This window comes from Watersipora subatra, chromosome 4, assembly GCF_963576615.1.
Source record: "Watersipora subatra chromosome 4, tzWatSuba1.1, whole genome shotgun sequence".
Lineage (NCBI taxonomy): Eukaryota > Metazoa > Bryozoa > Gymnolaemata > Cheilostomatida > Watersiporidae > Watersipora > Watersipora subatra.
Window position 1 is genome coordinate 42,922,375 of NC_088711.1, and position 20,573 is coordinate 42,942,947.

Consider the following 20,573-nt stretch of genomic DNA (forward strand, 5'->3'; position numbering starts at 1 on the left):
TACATACTTTCACTTGGCTACAGTGCTTTATGGTATACATACATGTGTGCATCCAATCTCAGTCCATTGCTATCATTCTTTCATGCACTTGATTGTGGCTTCGTATGCACATTTACAGTTTCATGTGTTTGATTATGTTCTGTATGGTTCATTGGGGTCTAATAGTTGATTGTAATATTGGCTTTGGTCATGGTAAAATGCTTGATAATGGTTTTATGCGCTTGATGGTGGTTTTACGTAATCTAAATTGCTCGTGAGTGGTGTCTGTAGTGTGAGACTAGTATACTTTCTCTTGCACCCACAACTGATCTCATGCATTTCTACGGGCTAAAATTTAATTATATGGGCTCCAGTTGTTTTCATGTGGACTCATGTGCACCCACGTGATTCAATATAGTCTCAAGTTGTTTTATGCACCGATTAGTACTCGCAGTTAAATGTTCGCAGTTCATGTTCTCCCAGTTAATATAAATTTTTGTGTGATTACAGTATATCACATCTATAACACCTGGCTTAATCATATTATCTATCCCATGCTATGTTTATGACAGCCTGTAGTCTTTTACTGGGTTAGGCTGAATTAAATTCCTTGGAAGATTGTTGAAGTTTGATGATAGCCAGACGTTTGATGATACTGTATATAAACTATATATGACCACTACAAACACAAAGTTATGTTGTCGTTTCCATCATATTCAAAGATTATTCTACTGTGCAAGTTTACAAGTGTGGCTATAGTGAACTATGACTACATAAATTTCATTATTTTCAATCAGTCACATGATCAGTTGTTAGTTGCCTGTCACAGTCATGTGACTTAGTAGCGCACTGTGAAGTGCGGACTAAGCATTGATTTTTGTTCAACTACATGCTTATCAGGCAATGATGGCTGAACACTATGGCCATCAAAGCTCTCATTTTAATTGCTTGCACATTAAGTGATGTGAATTTCAGTGTTCCAACAATGCACGCACAGCCAGAGAGCACAAACAGAAAATAAAATGATTTTGTTTATGGTTGTTGAGACAAAATAAAACAGCATTATTTTGTCAACTTTTAATTGAATTATTATTAAATTTTAAGTTTATTCAGGAAACTAGTACATTACAATGAGCATACTATAACCCAGAGAGTGTCTATACTGTATTTGTAACGTGTCAATGTAGGTTGAGCTCATTAAAACTTGCAGCTAGTCCATGGCTAGCAGCAGTCAAATCACACGCAGCACAAACTGTCTCACACAGTCTAGTTCTCTGTTCCCCGGATAATCAGTTACATGTATATCTTCTAACATAATAGCAATGTGAGTCCCAGAGGAATAAGAATTTGCCCTTCACATGAAACACTAGCACTCACAGGAGCAGAATGGTGCAGCTAAATAGATTGTCAAACCTGGAGTTGTGCCCTTTTTTGGTAAGTGCCGATAACTACAGCTATTATCCATACATGTACACACTGTTATTATTAATTGGACAACAACGTATGTAAAATGGTAAGTTGGTAACTTAACAAATGAATCAAAACAGTTGCCATTAATCAGCGAAATAGGACCAGAACTATAAAAAGTTAAATTTAACCTAATTGACCACCATATAGGATTACCAAGTAGTTGACAGGTCTGAGGAATTTACTAGGTCAGGTTTTGTAGATCAGCACCTGCAGCAGTTCTGTACTATGAGTTTGTAACTAAGCATCTAGCCTTTGTGTTTACCAAGTTATGTGGTCTTTGTTCATCATTACATAGCTCAAAATTTCGTACGACAAATCACTGTTGAAAATGGTGATGAAGAACAGAACAATTGTTATAAAAGTGAACAATATAATATATTTAGTAGCTAATTACCACCTTAGTATATAAGGAATAAATATTAAACATGCAAGGCAAAAGAGAATATAAAACATGGTACACACAGATATTGTTAAATATCTTTCCTGATCATGTACACATGTCTCAACTGTTAACCTCAGGTCCATATATACAGCAACTCATTATCTTGCTACGACTCAACCACGCCTTTTATGTGAAAAGGAGATGACAAACAACTCCAACTAGACTGCTGTCACTTGAACCACACAGACTCTAGTCATGCTCCCGATATTATAACTTTCCCTCATCATCTTTTCAGTTGACACTGTGTTTCAGCCATATGGCTATCATTGAGGAGGTTCAATCATGCTCCATCCCTTCCACCTGTATTTAACAAATGTATAAGCTGAATAATAAAAACACATGCTACTTAAATTTGAGTATGTTTTAGGCAATAAAATGTTTTACAACGCTCGTGTTCCTAATAGCGATGGTATCTCAAACTTTTAGTGTTTTTTCTCCCCTGTGCAGTACACATTCCTTTAACGTACACCTCCTATAATGTAAATTTCACGTAAAGTAAAGAATTTATGGAGAGTTTTTTCTTGGTACTACATAAAATATTTCACATAACGTAAAGTGTCAAGTCGATGAAAGCTCTCAAATTCAATTTGAATAACAACAATGTCGTAAGTCGGCCTTAAAAATATCGGTGTCTTTTCTACAGCACACAAAAGGAGAAAACAACATACATCTTTATTATATATGCATGCACCCTGGCTGTCAAGTGCACTGTGAGAGAAGGTCAGAGCGCGATAGAGCACAAAAAATCAGCAGCTGTAAAATTATTCAGAATTTATGCAGGTGCTAAAGTGTCGGTTGGCAAATCTAAATGTCACGAGTTGGCGTATCGTCGAAAGCGACCATTTTTCCTAACTTTGAACTGAATTGAAGGACAAATTGAAGGACGTATAGACACCGATCCTAAAATTATAAAATATACTTCTGTTTTACTTTATTGTAAACGTATAAAACATTTATTATTTTTATTTTGCAGAATAGCCTGCTATTTAGAAAAAACAAATCATGGTAACTGAACGTTGGAAGTGTGCGCTTTTATTGTAAAATGACTGCAACCATAGACCATAAACCAAGTGAAAGTGGTAAGAAAAAAGAAGAAAAGCTGTTGATACAAACCAATAATCCTAGTTACTGTACAGCCAATACATTAAAAAATTGACTCAAGTGTTTTCTTTTTGAAGGGTCAAATGAGTGAGTTGTGAAAGACTTCGGAACGAATTAGACTACTGTACATGTGTTATACTAATCGTATAACATGAAATCTTTTTAACGCAAAGGTTCCAAGAACAAATCATATATCATTTATGTTGTAGGAGTGTCTACTGTACAAACATAGCTTAAGTAGTCAAAGTAGCTTAAGTCAACTGGAGATAATGAGGCTATCTATATCATGGTCATCAAGTTATATCATTATATCGTGTATATTTCATCATAACTCTGTTAGTTAAAATACAAACATACCAGACGATGTCATGATTCTGCTACGCTTTACTTCTCCATCACTAACAGGTGAGCACGACTTCCTTTTTCTCCCAGCAACTATAGAATGAACACAAATTATAACTCAACTAATATCTACCTCTAAATAGTAAGGACACAGAGATACTACTAGAATCTTTTTCTCTATTACATCAATTACTATATCTTATTACTGTATAACATACCACATCTCCCCGAGTAGTCTTGTTAAAAACACAAAAAACTTTGCTGTTAGCACTGGAGTTTTTTTAAATGTCACGACTCCAGCATTCCCAATAGTGCTAGCATTTGAAATTTCTTAGTTTTTCTTGTTACTAAAAGCATAACGTAGCCAACTAGGGAGAATAATGCTATCTAGAGTTGACCGAAGGTTGTTAGTATTAATACAGACTGGGCCATGTCAGTACATAGAAAATGTCTGTACATTAAACAGCTTCTATCGTCTAGCACATTTAAACCTAAGCTACAATATAACACAATATACATGTATGCTGGATACATGAGAGAGTAAATTATCGTTATACCAGCAATAAGGTACAGCAAGTATAATATTAACCCTTTCGTGTAGCAACATAATGTCACCTATATTTTGCACTCTCCCACAAGCAGAGCGACATTACTGTCACTGAGATCAGCATTTGGCGACATTGACGTCCTCAGGGTCAGCATTTTGTAAACAGTTTTTCACATAAGAAACGATCAATCTTATCATGCACATTCGTCACTCAAACCACAGCGATTACGACAACAAAATAATCAGTCGATATTGAAGTCATAATTGGTACCCAATTTGTGGAGAATCTTTTACTGATCATATTTACTGCGGGTTGAAACAGATTTTAACAACATTAACAACAACAAAAACAGATTTAATTATTAAGTTATGAAAAATTGAATTGGCATGAGGAGGGGTAACTCAGACAATCAATTGATGCCTTTCAATTCTTTAAATGTGTTGAGTTGAGTCCACTCCGAATCATAGATATGGTAAAATGCATTTTGTTTTACCAAATTTATATGAAGGCATTCGCTGTGAGAGTACTTCAACATCATATAAACGCTCACTGCTGATGGAGCCGAGTCAATAATATTCAGTCAAACTCTCCCCAATGGAGGTAAATAAATTTCAGTGTACAACCATGCAAGTCTCTGCTAAAAAAATTTTGTGCTATTACTCAGTGCTGTCTCTACTTGACTTTTTACCTTTATATTAACCTTTCCGTGTCAAAGATGGGTTGCTCATAAAAGGGTGATGAAATAACTACTTTTTAGTGTAACTAGTTGACTACATATGAATTGAAAAGTTACCGCGACCCGAAAGCGAGTCTACTTAACAAGTTTTATTTTGAGGGTCCCATTGAGAATCTTGGAAAAATCTATATAGTGCAACTCTGATTCGTTGAAACATTAGGGTACGTATTCTTCGGCAGCGGGAAACTTTGAACAGTTGCAAAGCATGCAACTACAGTGAATAATGCTCTCTTCATCTGAGGCATTATTGTATACCTCCCGATAGTTAAAACACAAACATACCAGACAGTGTCATGATTCTGCTACGCTTTTCATCTCCATCACTAACACGTGAGCACAACTTCCTTTTTCTCCCAGCAACTATGAAATGAACACAAAAGATAAGGGAACTAATATCTACCTCCCCATAGAAATGATACAGAGAGATTACTAGACTCTCAACACTTAGTAATTATATAGAATATATTACAAAGTATGGTATGTCATCATATCTAGTATAATTCTATTAGCAAAAACAATAAATATATTCAGCTACTAACTAAAGATAAAAAGATATATAAAGATAATACAACAACAAATTCCATCAAATATAAAAGTAATGATAATAATAAAATAATAGAACTAGAGAAATGAAAAGTGGACACTACAATAGATAGTAAAACTTAATACACAGGATGTGGGATATCAGTTGATAATATAGTATATTTATTAGAACTAAGTAAATGGATTGATTATGTAGTGGAGAAAGTCACAAGTAGAAGTGATATAAGTAATCTAGTACACCTCTTGATGGATAACTTAGATCTTACCATCTGCTCTTGAAGAGGTACTTGGTTCTAGGTCAGACGGTACGGAAGAGGTGAGAGAAGCCTTTGGTATATCTGTGACAAACTCCAAAGAATCACCAGCATCATCAATGATCTCTTCATGATCGTATGTGGAAGAGTCATTGATATCTACACCAATTAGATCATTATAAGATGTCCAATATTGAGCATCACCCTCTAGCTCTAGTACAATGACAACTGCATCTTCAGGGACTAAAAAAGAGAGGTATTAGCGACTTTTAAAAAGAACATCTATTGCAATCAACCAATCATTATGACTACGTGTTGCACCTCACCAATCACAAGAAGCACGCATTGTGATCAACTAATCACATGCTGTGTGTTCTGCGCTTCACCATTCAGAATTAAAACAAGCTTTATGTGGAAATAATATTAAACAAGAAAAGGTTTAGCTGCACAGAATAAAATAACAATCAACTGAAACCAACAATCAACTGAAACCAACAAAACAATGAAAAACATTGTTATCACAAACCTGGGGGAATGCTGTCTTCAGAGAATGAATGAGTGCTGGTAAAATCAGAATCAGAGGAAATCGATGAGCTGTCAGAATGAGGATTATAGAAGGAAAGGATTGAACCACTAGACTCATTGTCAGAAACACGAGGAAAACGTCTCCGTAGTTTCCTACGAGGAAAGGCTGGAGGTGTCCTGGTCACAACTCTGAATAAATAAACTTCACTTGAAAATGTGAGAACTGTCTGGATAGTTTTACCTTTCTTAGCATGAAACAAGAAAAAAAACTTATCAAAATTTAACTTTTTATCACTTCTTTTTTACCGCGTGAAAGGAAAGAAATTAAACAAAGAAAGTTCTTGTTTCACAATCAAAGTGACAGGTTTAAGGAGTTCTCATGGCATTGCATCTAAGGGTAAATATTAGGGAAGAAAACCATAAAATGAGTTTTATACTATAAACGCTCCTATAACATATAAAACGTAAATTCTAGATAACGTGAAAAAATTATGCAAAGTTTTTACTTTATACTACGTACAAAATTTCATATAAAGTAAAGAGCCAAGTAAGGGCAACTTCTCAAATTTTATTTGAATAATAACATATCTCGGCGCACTTGTGAGAAAAATGACTTATGTAAAGCGTTATATACTTGTACACAGCTTCCATGAAATTTTAGCTCGTCGCAACAGATCATCAGATGTATCGATAAAACAGAGAATAGGTAGCTGCGCAAATGCTAATACATGTAAACACTTTAAGGCGATCGATTAGTGCCGGTGTTACAGCATCGGTCTACCAATCTGAATGTCACCAGTGGAGAGTATTGCCGAAAGCTATTTTTTATCCTAACCTTGACTCCTGGATACAGGTAGACTACAAACAGGTAGATAATAAAAATTATAATAAAAAAAGTTATACTCTTTTATAATAAAAATATATTCTTATTTTGCTTTATCGTAGACGTATAAAATATTTGCTATTAGTTTTACTTTGCAGAGTAGACATTGTTGTCTAAAGAAATAAACGAATCGTTGTAAATGGACGTCTAATATAGGCATTTATTATCAACGTATTGTATAATACCGCAATCTCATTCTATAAAACCAGTGAAATTGAGCAGAAAACTGAGACAAATTGCAAAGTAATAATACTACCGTTATGATAGAGCCAACAAATTAAAATGTGAAGTCTAGTTTTTTCTTTTTGTTAGCCAAAGGGATGAGTTTGGAAATATCTTGGAACAGATCAGGCAATTTACATGTATTTTAATGTTCGTACAAAGTAAAATCCCGATAACAAAGTAAGTTTTCTTTTCGCAATGACATGTTTGAGGAATTCTCACGGCATCGCATTTAAGGGTAAATATTAGAAAAGAAAACCATAAAAGAATCTTATATTTAAATTGACTTATATCCGAGAAACTCGTGGAGTTGTCTTTCTCTACAGTTCCTTCAGACTTCAATTAGGATTGTTAAAATGATTTAAAATGGACTAAAATCTACTAAAGAGTTTAGTAGATTTTATCCGAAAGTATCGATATTTTCCCATCATTTGTGATTGTTTTTGCAGTCTGAGATGATCTGACTGCCAGGATGTTTTAAGAATAATATCGAGAAAACTTGATCGCAATTAAATGCTTAGGTCAAGCGAAAGTGCGATTATGACGTCTATAGTCGCAACGAGAACAAAAAAATAGAGACGCGTGAAGCTGAAATTTGAACACAATAGCTGATATCAACTATACCAACTAGTGACATCATTTCAGTGCATACTTTCCTTTTGAGCCTCTTAATCGCAATCAAGTTTTTCTATACACTAAATGTTATAGTTTATATTAATGTAACAGAGAATTGTTAATACTTCTAAACATCTCAAAGTGAAAATTTAGCTGAATCACAACTCATACTCAACGTCTGTTTATACACTTTCAGATTGAAATATCGAGTTATCAAAGCTCATCTAACACACCTGGATCTAGTCAGCACCGTCAGAGCCAGCCACTGTTTCCTAGACATGTCACTAATGGTCCCATGTACGTGTTGATTGAATTTGTTTCTGGCCTTTCTCCCAACCATCCTATCCAGTACCAGTCTTGTTGTGATGCTCATTAGACGAATAAAACCCCTATCAGATATCTTAGCCCTCTTACATCTTAAGGCAGCCTGTAACACAAGAAATATATTAAGAACTGGAGTTCATCCAACTGTTATACAAGAGAGAATCAAATAGGTTTGAAGATATTTGAATGTTTAAAGAGATCTGGAACAGACATATTATTACACAATATCCCATATGTACAAACTAGAGCTGCAAAAGCAAGCTCCATGATAGCGCATCATTATGAATTAGCTGTCAAAAATTCCTTTTGATTACAAAATAAGAATTGTATAGGTTTATATTGACCAATGCAGTTTGGTAAGTGTTTGTATGGGTAAAAGTGAGGTACACACTTATAGTCCTGAATAGATGAACTAATGTTGATATTCTAACAGGTTCATATCAATTTTCTTACACATAAACCTTTAATTCAGAGAAACTTAGTCATGCTAAAAATGAGAATGATGGTCGACTCTCTAGTAACCACCACTAGCAATTCCTGCCTAGTCATTTGGTTTTCCAGTTAACAAAAGATTAGAATAACTTAAAATGCAGCAACCGTCGTAAACACATTATTATCAACATAAAATACACCTAATAACGGAGTAACCATATTATTATAACATGGAGAATTATCATTATACAAAAACTCTAACGTCTAATTATATAAATTACAGAACAAAGACCTACAATCTAAAGAGAAACAAGTTACACAGACATACCTTTATGAACCTCTGACTAGCCATCATGTTTGTCACCAACACATCAACTTGGTAGTTAGAGAGTTTAGAGAAATTCTTGGATCTAACCAAATGTTCATATTCTTGCCCAAAGGTACCCATTCTAATGGCATCTTTCTGTAAGTGTATGATTACTAAACCAGTTTATTTACATAAAATCCTCATTGTTAAAAGGAATACAGTAACAAGTTATAAAACTAATACAGATCACATTCTAACTTACAAATGAACATACCATGGCTGCTCGAACTTCCAGAGGAATAACCGACTCCATAAGCAGTTGAGACACAGAGTTCATTCTTAGAGAACCATCTGAAGTGCATGTCTCACTCTTTGAGTACTTCTGCCAAATTCAATTGAGATTATATGCTTTAAAAATATGCTTTAACATGTAATTTTACGAAAGATTTTATTTTCACAATCTTCACATGTTATTCTATCATAAACTGTACAATATAATGAATAGTAATCTAGAAAATAAAGCTAAAATAAATGTTTCGGTGGTCATTGAGGTTGTGATAGTAATGCGTCCAGAAGTATCATTCAGTTTTATTGTTGTTGTTCTCTGTAGAAAATTTTTTTCTCTTTTAAATATTCTCAAATTAAAATGAAACAGCTTTTATTGCAGAGTAAATGTTTCTGTCATATGTAAACTTTAAACTCCAAGCACCGGTTTTATTGACATCGTGCTGGTCATTAAAATTCGCCGCCATAGTAATAGGCTCAATTTTAAAAATCATCATATTTACCTCACATTCCATTCAGACAAACCTTTAGCAAACTAGGTAAGTCGGCAATTGTAGCAAATTTCTAAAATAATATTTGGTCTTGAAATACTGGCGTTGCAAGAAAATCTACATTATGAACGTGACAGTGTTATTCAACTCTGGTTATTACACCAGCACCAGTAATTTAAAATTATCCCGGTCTCCATCTTCAACAATAAAAAAAAGTTGGCAAAATATAATATACAGAAAATTGAAGAGCAGATCTTTCTGAATTGCTCCTTATTGGTTTCAATAACATAGAATGGCTTTACCTCTTTTTAAATATGGTAATACAGAAAAAGTTATGTATGAGCATAGATGATCGTCAGTCATTACTCTTTAGTGTACAACTACATTTTTGTGAGTGATTTGCGATGTGAACCAGTTTGTTGCATAGGAGTGAATGTGTTACAAATATGAATAAACTCAAAGGCCTTTTTTAGCACAATCATATTACTCACCAGAACTGAACTACCAGCCGCTCTTTTTAGACTCTGATCACCAAGACTACGAGATTTTCTAAGGGTCTGCAAGAAAATAAACTATGACTAAAATACCAGACTTTTTGATGTTTGTGAAGTGATAATTTGAAACTTATGGTTACAGTAGAGAACATTTAGGGTTAGGATGACAGTTGAATACCAGCCTGACTAGCAACAAAAAATTATCTGAACCTTGGCTACAGATTGGCGGTCAAGGCAGTCTCTCAGCACAGCGATCTTATGGCTTGCTTCTTGACGGGCTTGCCAAATAGCAGCTCATCCATCTTGATGCCCGTGCGATAATTTACATAAGATGTCATTTCCTTCTGATAGCAAGGCTCACGTATGGCCTCATTCATCCAATATTTCTGTCCCGACAAAAAGTTCATCATATGGTTGCAAAAGTTGATATCGAACTAAGTTTTTGAACATCAAACATCGTTTCTTTAAATAGATATAAATTATCAGAATTATCAAGTTTATTACAGATTACCAAGTGTGCTACAAAACGATACATTTAATTTTATATGGTATTCATTGTGCATTAAAATTATATCCTATGAATTGAAATATAGGGTGGTAGCTTCATTCACAACTAAAATTGACAAAAATTGACAATGAACCACACAAACAGAACAGCAATATGTGAACACATATATATTTTTCTCCGATCAAGCTGTCAAATCCGGTCACTTAGATAGTATATCCTGCTTTAATGTTAAAGAAATGTTTAACTAGGATGCAATCATTGAAACTAATGCCTTGTATCGATCATTTGAAAACTATTCAGCATGACTATTTAAAGAATAAAACACCAAATAAATGTTACTTTAAAGCACAACAGAAGATTTTAGCTTCTGTAACGTGCATCTGCTATGTAAGAGAAAAGACAAGCAAATTTATTTAGGAAAAAATGAAGAGATACGCTGCAAAACATTAAAGATTAAACATACATTATTCATCTAACTTAAAGACGGAATAAGACTTACCAATGGCATGATAAAACTAGTTCCTATAAGTAATAATAAGTAGTATGACAAGCGTTTGTTCCCTCTTTCATAAGAATAAAACGAATAAACTGAGCGCAATGGAGAATTTAGAGTGAATGTCAGTTTTCACTCTGCTCAACAATGGCTCTTTTTAAGACTGACAGCTTCGGCCTTTAAAAATCGGTCAACACCATTGTTCTTTGTATTAACAAATGGGGTACATTTAGGACTAAAGATAAAAGCATGAGAAGACAACTTTGAATCCAAAATTTGTTGTCGCGTGATAAACTACCGTAACAATAATTGCTTGCAAAAGTAACGACCAGCTTTACCATAAGAAAATGTGTATTCAACTGAAGCAAAACTAATCCTTGCATAACGGCGCAACGTCGATCAGTCAACTGATAACTGTACATAACGTTTTAACCAAACAAGATTATGGAGGAACAATATCTAATGCCATGATTACTGGTGTTCCTATTATACAATAACAATGTCTTTACAATTAGAAATGAATGGATCGGTTTGGATGGGTTATTTTTTTAAAATACATGTTACGAGTCAAATATACACTCTCACTTTTTTGCTCCAATTGAGTAAACATTGTGTTATAAAACACATTTGCCAACTGACAAGTTTGTCGATTACATCTATTGGCTAACAAGCAATCATGGAGCAGACTGTGCGTAATACATGTTGGTCAATTGCCTCAGAGGCAAAAATCTTAGACTACCTAAAGGCAGGAACTCCAGCTATAGCATTTAGTAGTAACTCAGTAATCACACAGTAGAAATTCAGGCTATGGCATCTAATGGTCATTTACTTTGATAGGCCACAGCTGTGTCAGGTTAATAGGCTATCGTAGCAGGGACAATCCTACAGCATGTACTGTTCCGCAAAAGAGTTACCTACTCAGTGTTACTAAATTACGAAGGCAAGACAAGCTAAACAAAGCTTTTATGTACATCATAAGATGAACACTGTCTTAGTATTTAAAAGTGTAATAGATTTATCGCACTTCTCTCATCCTTCTGTAAAACATTGAGTGCTAGTTTTAGTGCTATAAGTACCACTTTTCAGATAATATGAGTAAAATTTGGACTACAAGAGTGCAACAGCGAGGTGTTTATTATGATACCAGATCACAATGTTGTTTAGGAGAGAGAAATGATGTCATAAATGTGTGGTGTTTGAAATTATTCAGAAGTAATTTGTATTCTGATTGTTTATGAGTATAATATAATTGGATAACATTTTCATGTTATGGCGCTATTATTTAAAAGGATAACAGGAATATATATAAAGTAAGAAACTGCTTTATACCTATTACTAATAGTAAACTCAACCATACCTACTAGCTATATGCAACTCACTAATACTAACTTTTACTGTATGGTTGGCTATTGGGAGCAAAAATAGTAGTCATTCACTATTACACATCTTGGTGTCCAGCTATGTACACAATTGGTTTGTTTAGTTTAACTGAATGTGTAAAATATGCTGATGGTTGAACAGCTGACAGTCATGTAAGCTTTCATTCTAGTTGCTGGTATATTAAATATTATGAATACACTCACATCAAATCTCTATAATGACATGTCAACCAACGTAAGTTGAGCTCATTAAAGCTTGTAGCTAGTTCATTGCTAGCAGCAGTCAAATCACACGCAGCACAAACTCTCACACAGTCTAGTTCTCTGTTCCCGGATAATCAGTTACATGCATATCAACTAACATAATAGCAATGTGAGTTCCAGAGGAATAAGAATTTGCCCTTCACATGAAACACTAGCACTCACGGGAGCAGAATGGTGCAGCTAAATATATTATCAAACCTGGAGTTGTGTCCTTTTTCGGTAAGTGCCGATAACTACAGCTATTATACATACATGTACAAACTGTTATTATTAATTGGACAACAACGTATGTAAAATGGTAAGTTGGTAACTTAACAAATGAATCAAAACAGTTGCCATTGATCAGCGAAATAGGACCAGAACTATAAAAAGTTAAATTTAACCTAATTGACCACCATATAGGATTACCAAGTAGTTGACAGGTCTGAGGAATTTACTAGGTCAGGTTTTGTAGATCAGCACCTGCAGCAGTTCTGCACTGTGAGTTTGTAACTAAGCATCTAGTCTTTGTGTTTACCAAGTTATGTGGTCTTTGTTCATCATTACATAGCTCAAAATTTCGTACGACAAATCACTGTTTGAAAATGGTGATGAAGAACAGAACAATTGTTATAAAAGTGAACAATATAATATATTTAGTAGCTAATTACCACCTTAGTATACAAGGAATAAATATTAAACATGCAAGGCATAAGAGAATATAGAACATGGTACACACAAATATTGTTAAATATCTTTACTGATCATGTACACTCATGTACACATGTCTCAACTGTTAACCTCAGGTCCATATATACAGCAACTCATTATCTTGCTATGACTCAACCACGCCCTTTATGTGAAAAGGAGATGACAAACAACTCCAACTAGACTGCTGTCACTTGAACCACCCAGACTCTAGTCATGCTCCCGATATTATAACTTTCCCTCATCATTCTTTCAGTTGACACTGTGTTTCAGCCAAATGGCTATCACTGAGGAGGTTCAATCATGCTCCATCTCTTCCACCTGTATTTAACAAATGTATAAGCTGAATAATAAAAACACATGCTACTTAACTTTGAGTATGTTTTAGGCAATAAAATGTTTTACAACGCTCGTGTTTCTAATAGCGCTGGCAACTTAAACTTTTAGTGTTTTTTCTCCCCTGTGCAGTACACATTCCTTTAACGTACACCTCCTATAATGTAAATTCCAGATAATGTAAAGAATTTATGGAGAGTTTTTGCTTGGTACTACGTAAAATATTCCACATAACGTAAAGTGTCAAGTCGATGAAAGCTCTCAAATTCAATTTGAATAACAAGAATATCCTAAGTCGGCCTCAAAAATATCGGTGTCTTTTCTACAGCACACAAAAGGAGAAAACAACATACATCTCTATTATATATGCATGCACCCTGGCTGTCTAGTGCACTGTGAGAGAAGGTCAGAGCATGATAGAGCGCAGAAAATCAGCAGCTGTAAAATTATTCAGAATTTATGCAGGTGCTAAAATGTCGGTTGGCAAATCTAAATATCACGAGTTGGCGTATGGTCGAAAGCGACCACTTTTCCTAACTTTGAACTGAATTGAAGGACAAATTGAAGGACGTATAGACGCCGATCCTAAAATAATAAAATATACTTCTGTTTTACTTTATTGTAAGCCTATAAACATTTCTTTTTTATTTTGCAGAATAGTCTGCTATTTAGAAAAAACAAATCATGGTAAATGAACGTTGGAAGTGTGCGCTTTTATTGTAAAATGACTGCAATCATAGACCATAAACCGAGTGAAAGTGGTAAGAAAAAAGAAGAAAAGCTGTCGATACAAACCAATAATGCTAGTTACGATACAGCCAATACATTAAAAAATTGAGTCTAGTGTTTTCTTTTTGAAGGGTCAAATGGGTGAGTCGTGAGAGACTTCGGAACGAATTAGACTACTGTACATGTATTTTACTAATCGTATAACATGAAATCTTTTTAATGTAAAGGTAAAAATAAATCATTTATAGTTTATGTTACAAGCAGCTTAAGTCAACTGGAGATAATGAGGCTATCTATATCATGGTCATCAAGTTATATCATTATATCGTGTATATTTTATCATAACTCTGTTAGTTAAAATACAAACATACCAGACGGTGTCATGAGTCTGCTACACTTTACTTCTCCATCACTAACAGGTGAGCACGACTTCCTTTTTCTCCCAGCAACTATAAAATGAACACAAATTATAACTCAACTAATATCTATCTCCAAATAGTAAAGACACAGAGAGACTAATAGAATCTTTCTCTCTATTATATCAATTACTATATCTTATTACTGTATAACATACCACATCTCCCAGAGTAGCCTTGTTAAAAACACAAAAAACTTTGCTGTTTGCACTGGAGTTTTTTTAAATGTCACGACTCCAGAATTCCCAATAGTGCTAGCATTTGAAATTTCTTAGTTTTTCTCTTTACTAAAAGCATAACTGAGCCAACTAGGGAGAATAATGCTATCTAGAGTTGACCGAAGGTTGTTAGTATTAATACAGACTGGGCCATGTCAGTACATAGAAAATGTCTGTACATTAAACAGCTTCTATCATCTAGCACATTTAAACCTATGCTACAATATAACACAATATACATGTGTGCTGGATACATGAGAGAGTAAATTATGGTTATACCAGCAATAAGGTACAGCAAGTATAATATTAACCCTTTCGTGTAGCAACATAATGTTACCTATATTTTGCACTCTCCCACAAGCAGAGCAACATTACTGTCACTGAGATCAGCATTTGGCGACATCGATGTCCTCAGGGTCAGCATTTTTTAAACAGTTTTTCACATAAGAAATGATCAATCTTATCAGGCACATTCGTCACACAAACCACAGCGATTATGACAACAAAATAATCTGTCGATATTGAAGTCATTATTGGCACCCAATTTGTGGAGAATCTTCTACTGATCATATTTACTGCGGGTTAAAACAGATTTTAACAACATTAATAACAACAAAAACAGATTTAATTATTGAGTTATGAAAAATTTTTTGAACTTAAAAAATATTGATAATTTTTTCGGAATTGGCATGAGGAGGGGTAAATGAGGAGGGGTAACTGAGGAGGGGTAACTGAGGAAGGGTAACTGAGGAGGGGTAACTGAGGAGGGATAACTGAGGGGTAACTGAAGAGGGGTAACTGAGGAGGGGTGACTCAGACAATCAACGCCTTTAAATTCTTTAAATGTGTTGATTTGAGTCCCTTCCGAATCATAGATATGGTAAAATGCATTTTGCTTTACCAAATTTATGTGAAGGCATTCACTGTGAGAGTACTTTAATATCATAGAAGCGCTCACTGCTGATGGAGCCGAGTCAATAATATTACGCCAAACTCTCCACAATGGAAGTAAACAAATTTCAGTGTACATCCATGCAAGTCTCTGCTAAAAAAATGTTCTACTACTACTCAGTGTTGTCTCTGCTTGTCTTTTTACCTTTATATTAACCTTTCCATGTCAAAGATGGGTTGTTCATAAGAGGGTGATGAAATAATTACTTTTTAGTGTAACTAGTTGACTACAAATGAATTGAAAAGTTACTGCGACCCAAAGGGCGAATCAACTTAATAAGTTTTATTTTAAGGCTCCCATTGGGAATTTTGGAAAAATCTATATAGTGCAACTCCGATTCGTTGAAACATTAGGGTACGTATTCGTCGGCAGCGGGCAACTCTGAACACTTGCAAAGCATGCAACTACAGTGAATAATGCTCTCTTCATCTGAGGCATTATTGTATACCTCCCGATAGTTAAAACACAAACATACCAGACAGTGTAATGATTCTGCTACGCTTTTCATCTCCATCACTAACACGTGAGCACAACTTCCTTTTTCTCCCAGCAACTATGAAATGAACACAAAAGATAAGGCAACTAATTACTACCTCCCCATAAAAATGATACAGAGAGATTACTAGTCTCTCAACACTTAGTAATTATGTAGAATATATTACAAAGTATGGTATGTCATCATATCTAGTATAATTCTATTAGTAAAAACAATAAATATATTCAGCTACTAACTAAAGATAAAAAGATATATAAAGATAATACAACAACAAATTCCATCAAATATAAAAGTAATGATAATAATAATAAAATAATAGAACTGGAGAAATGAAAAGTGGAGACTACAACAGATAGTAAAACTTAATACACAGGAGGTGGGATATCAGTTGATAATATAGTATATTTATTAGAACTAAGTAAATGGATTGATTATGTAGTAGAGAAAGTCACAAGTAGAAGTGATATAAGTAATCTAGTACACCTCTTGATGGATAACTTAGATCTTACCATCTGCTCTTGCAGAGGTACTTGGTTCTAAGTCAGATGGTATGGAAGAGGTGAGAGAAGCCTTTGGTATATCAGTGACAAACTCCAAAGAATTACCAGCATCATCAATGATCTCTTCATGATCGTATGTGGACGAATCATTGATGTCTACACCGATTAGATCATTACAAGATGTCCAATATTGAGCATCACCCTCTAGCTCTAGTACAATGACAACTGCATCTTCAGGGACTAAAAAAGAGCGGTATTAGCAAATTTTAAAAAGAACATCTATTGCAATCAGCCAATCATGATGACTACGTGTTGCACCTCACCAATCACAAGAAAATCACCATTCAAAATTAAAACAAGCTTTATGTGGAAATAATATAAAACAAAAAAAGGTTTAGCTACACAGAATAAAATAACAATCAACTGAAACCAACAAAACAATGAAAAACATTGTTATCACAAACCTGGGGGAATGCAGTCTTCAGAGAATGAATGAGTGCTGGTAAGATCAGAATCAGAGGAAATCGGTGAGCTGTCAGAATGAGGATTATAGAAGGAAAGGATTGAACCACTAGATTCATTGTCAGAAACACGAGGAAAACGTCTCCGTAGTTTTTTACGAGGAAAGGCTGGAGGTGTCCTGGTCACAACTCTGAATAAATAAACTTCACTTGAAAATGTGAACACTGTCTGGATAGTTTTACCTTTCTTAGCATGAAACAAGAAAACTTATCAAAATTTAACTTTTTATCACTTCTTTTTTACTGCGTGAAAGGAAAGAAATTAAACAAAGAAAGTTCTTGTTTCACAATCAAAGTGACATGTTTAAGGAGTTCTCATGGCATTGCATCTAATGGTAAATATTAGGGAAGAAAACCATAAAAAGAGTCATACTATAAACGCTCCTATAACATATAAAATGTAAATTCTAGATAACGTGAAAAAATTATGCAAAGTTTTTACTTTATACTACGTACAAAATTTTATATAAAGTTAAGAGCCAAGTAAGGGCAACTTCTCAAATTTGATTTGAATAATAACATATCTCGGCGCACTTGTGAGAAAAATGACTTATGTAAAGCGTTATATACTTGTACACAGCTTCCATGAAATTTTAGCTCGTCGCAACAGATCATCAGATGCGTCGATAAAACAGAGAATAGGTAGCTGCGCAAATGCTAATACATGTAAACACTTTAAGGCGATCGATTAGTGTCGGTGTTACAGCATCGGTCTACCAATCTAAATGTCACCAGTGGAGAGTATTGCCGAAAGCTATTTTTTATCCTAACCTTGACTCCTGGATACAGGTAGACTACAAACAGGTAGATAATAAAAATTATAATAAAAAAAGTTATACTCTTTTATAATAAAAATATATTCTTATTTTGCTTTATCGTAGACGTATAAAATATTTGCTATTAGTTTTACTTTGCAGAGTAGACATTGTTGTCTAAAGAAATAAACGAATCGTTGTAAATGGACGTCTAATATAGGCATTTATTATCAACGTATTGTATAATACCGCAATCTCATTCTATAAAACCAGTGAAATTGAGCAGAAAACTGAGACAAATTGCAAAGTAATAATACTACCGTTATGATAGAGCCAACAAATTAAAATGTGAAGTCTAGTTTTTTCTTTTTGTTAGCCAAAGGGATGAGTTTGGAAATATCTTGGAACAGAGCAGGCAATTTACATGTATTTTAATGTTCGTACAAAGTAAAATCCCGATAACAAAGTAAGTTTTCTTTTCGCAATGACATGTTTGAGGAATTCTCACGGCATCGCATTTAAGGGTAAATATTAGAAAAGAAAACCATAAAAGAATCTTATATTTAAATTGACTTATATCCGAAAAACTCGTGGAGTTGTCTTTCTCTACAGTTCCTTCAGACTTCAATTAGGATTGTTAAAATGATTTAAAATGGACTAAAATCTACTAAAGCGTTTAGTAGATTTTATCCGAAAGTATCGATATTTTCCCATCATTTGTGATTGTTTTTGCAGTCTGAGATGGTCTGACTGCCTGGACATTTCAAGAATAATATCGAGAAAACATGATCGCAATTAAATGCTTAGGTCAAGCGAAAGTGCGATTATGACGTCTATAGTCGCAACGAGAACAAAAAAATAGAGACGCGTGAAGCTGAAATTTGAACACAATAGCTGATATCAACTATACCAACTAGTGATCATTTCAGTACATACTTTCCTTTCGAGCCTCTTAATCGCAATCAAGTTTTTCTATACACTAAATGTTATAGTTTATATTAATGTACCAGAAAATTGTTAATACTTCTAAACATCTCAAAGTGAAAATTTAGCTGAATCACAACTCATACTCAACGTCTGTTTATACACTTTCAGATTGAAATATCGAGTTATCAAAGCTCATCTAACACACCTGGATCTAGTCAGCACCGTCAGAGCCAGCCACTGTTTCCTAGACATGTCACTAATGGTCCCATGTACGTGTTGATTGAATTTGTTTCTGGCCTTTCTCCCAACCATCCTATCCAGTACCAGTCTTGTTGTGATGCTCATTAGACGAATAAAACCCCTATCAGATATCTTAGCCCTCCTACATTTTAAGGCAGCCTGTAACACAAGAAATATATTAAGAACTGGAGTTCATCCAACTGTTATACAAGAGAGAATCAAATCGGTTTGAAGATATTTGGATGTTTAAAGAGATCTGGAACAGACATATTATTACACAATATCCCATATGTACAAACTAGAGCTGCAAAAGCTAACTCCATGATAGCACATTATTATGAATAGACTGTCAAAAATTCCTTTTTATTACAAAGTAAGAATTGTATAGGTTTATATTGACCAATGTAGTTTGTTAAGTGTTTGTATGGGTAAAAGTGAGGTACACACTTGTAGTCCTGAATAGATGTACTAATGTTGATATTCTAACAGGTTCATATCAATTTTTTTACACATAAACCTTCAATTCAGAGAAACTTAATCATGCTAGAAATGAGAATGATGGTCGACTCTTTAGTAACCACCACTAGCAATTCCTGCCTAGTCATTTGGTTTTCTAGTTAACAAAAGATTAGAATAACTTAAAATGCAGCAACCGTCGTAAACACATTATTATCAACATAAAATACACCTAATAACGGAGTAACCATATTATTATAACATGGAGAATTATCATTATACAAAAACTCTAACGTCTAATTATATAAATTACAGAACAAAGACCTACAATCTAAAGAGAAACAAGTTACACAGACATACCTTTATGAACCTCTGACTAGCCATCATGTTTGTCACCAACACATCAATTTGGTAGTTAGAGAGTTTAGAGAAATTCTTGGATCTAACCAAATTTTCATACTCTTGCCCAAAGATACCCATTGTAATGGCATCTTTCTGTAAGTGTATGATTACCAAACCAGTTTATTTACATAAAATCCTCATTGTTAGAAGGAATACAGTAACAAGTTATAAAACTAGTACAGATCACATTCTATTCTAACTTACAAATGAACATACCATGGCTGCTCGAACTTCAAGAGGAATAACCGACTCCATAAGCAGTTGAGACACAGAGTTCATTCTTAGAGAACCATCTGCAGCG

At 34.3% G+C, this 20,573-nt stretch overlaps 1 protein-coding gene across 2 annotated transcripts; it reads right to left on the minus strand.

Annotated features, from left to right (window-relative positions):
* Nucleotides 1–1,963: 1,963 nt before the first annotated feature.
* Nucleotides 1,964–20,320, minus strand: LOC137394860 (uncharacterized). 2 transcript variants are annotated; one of them, XM_068081635.1, is made up of 7 exons: nucleotides 20,231–20,320; nucleotides 19,380–19,573; nucleotides 17,436–17,623; nucleotides 16,981–17,211; nucleotides 4,901–4,978; nucleotides 3,350–3,427; nucleotides 1,964–2,191 (listed from the first exon to the last, which is right to left on the minus strand). In XM_068081635.1, exons 1-7 carry the CDS (start codon nucleotides 20,255–20,257, stop codon nucleotides 2,172–2,174), a joined length of 816 nt encoding a protein of 271 aa, XP_067937736.1. In that variant the 5' UTR covers nucleotides 20,258–20,320; the 3' UTR covers nucleotides 1,964–2,171. The 2 variants fall into 2 exon arrangements, with proteins under 2 accessions (XP_067937736.1, XP_067937735.1); XM_068081634.1 differs by lacking the exons at nucleotides 1,964–2,191; nucleotides 3,350–3,427; nucleotides 4,901–4,978 and adding exons at nucleotides 13,353–13,645; nucleotides 14,761–14,838; nucleotides 16,451–16,528.
* Nucleotides 20,321–20,573: the final 253 nt, after the last annotated feature.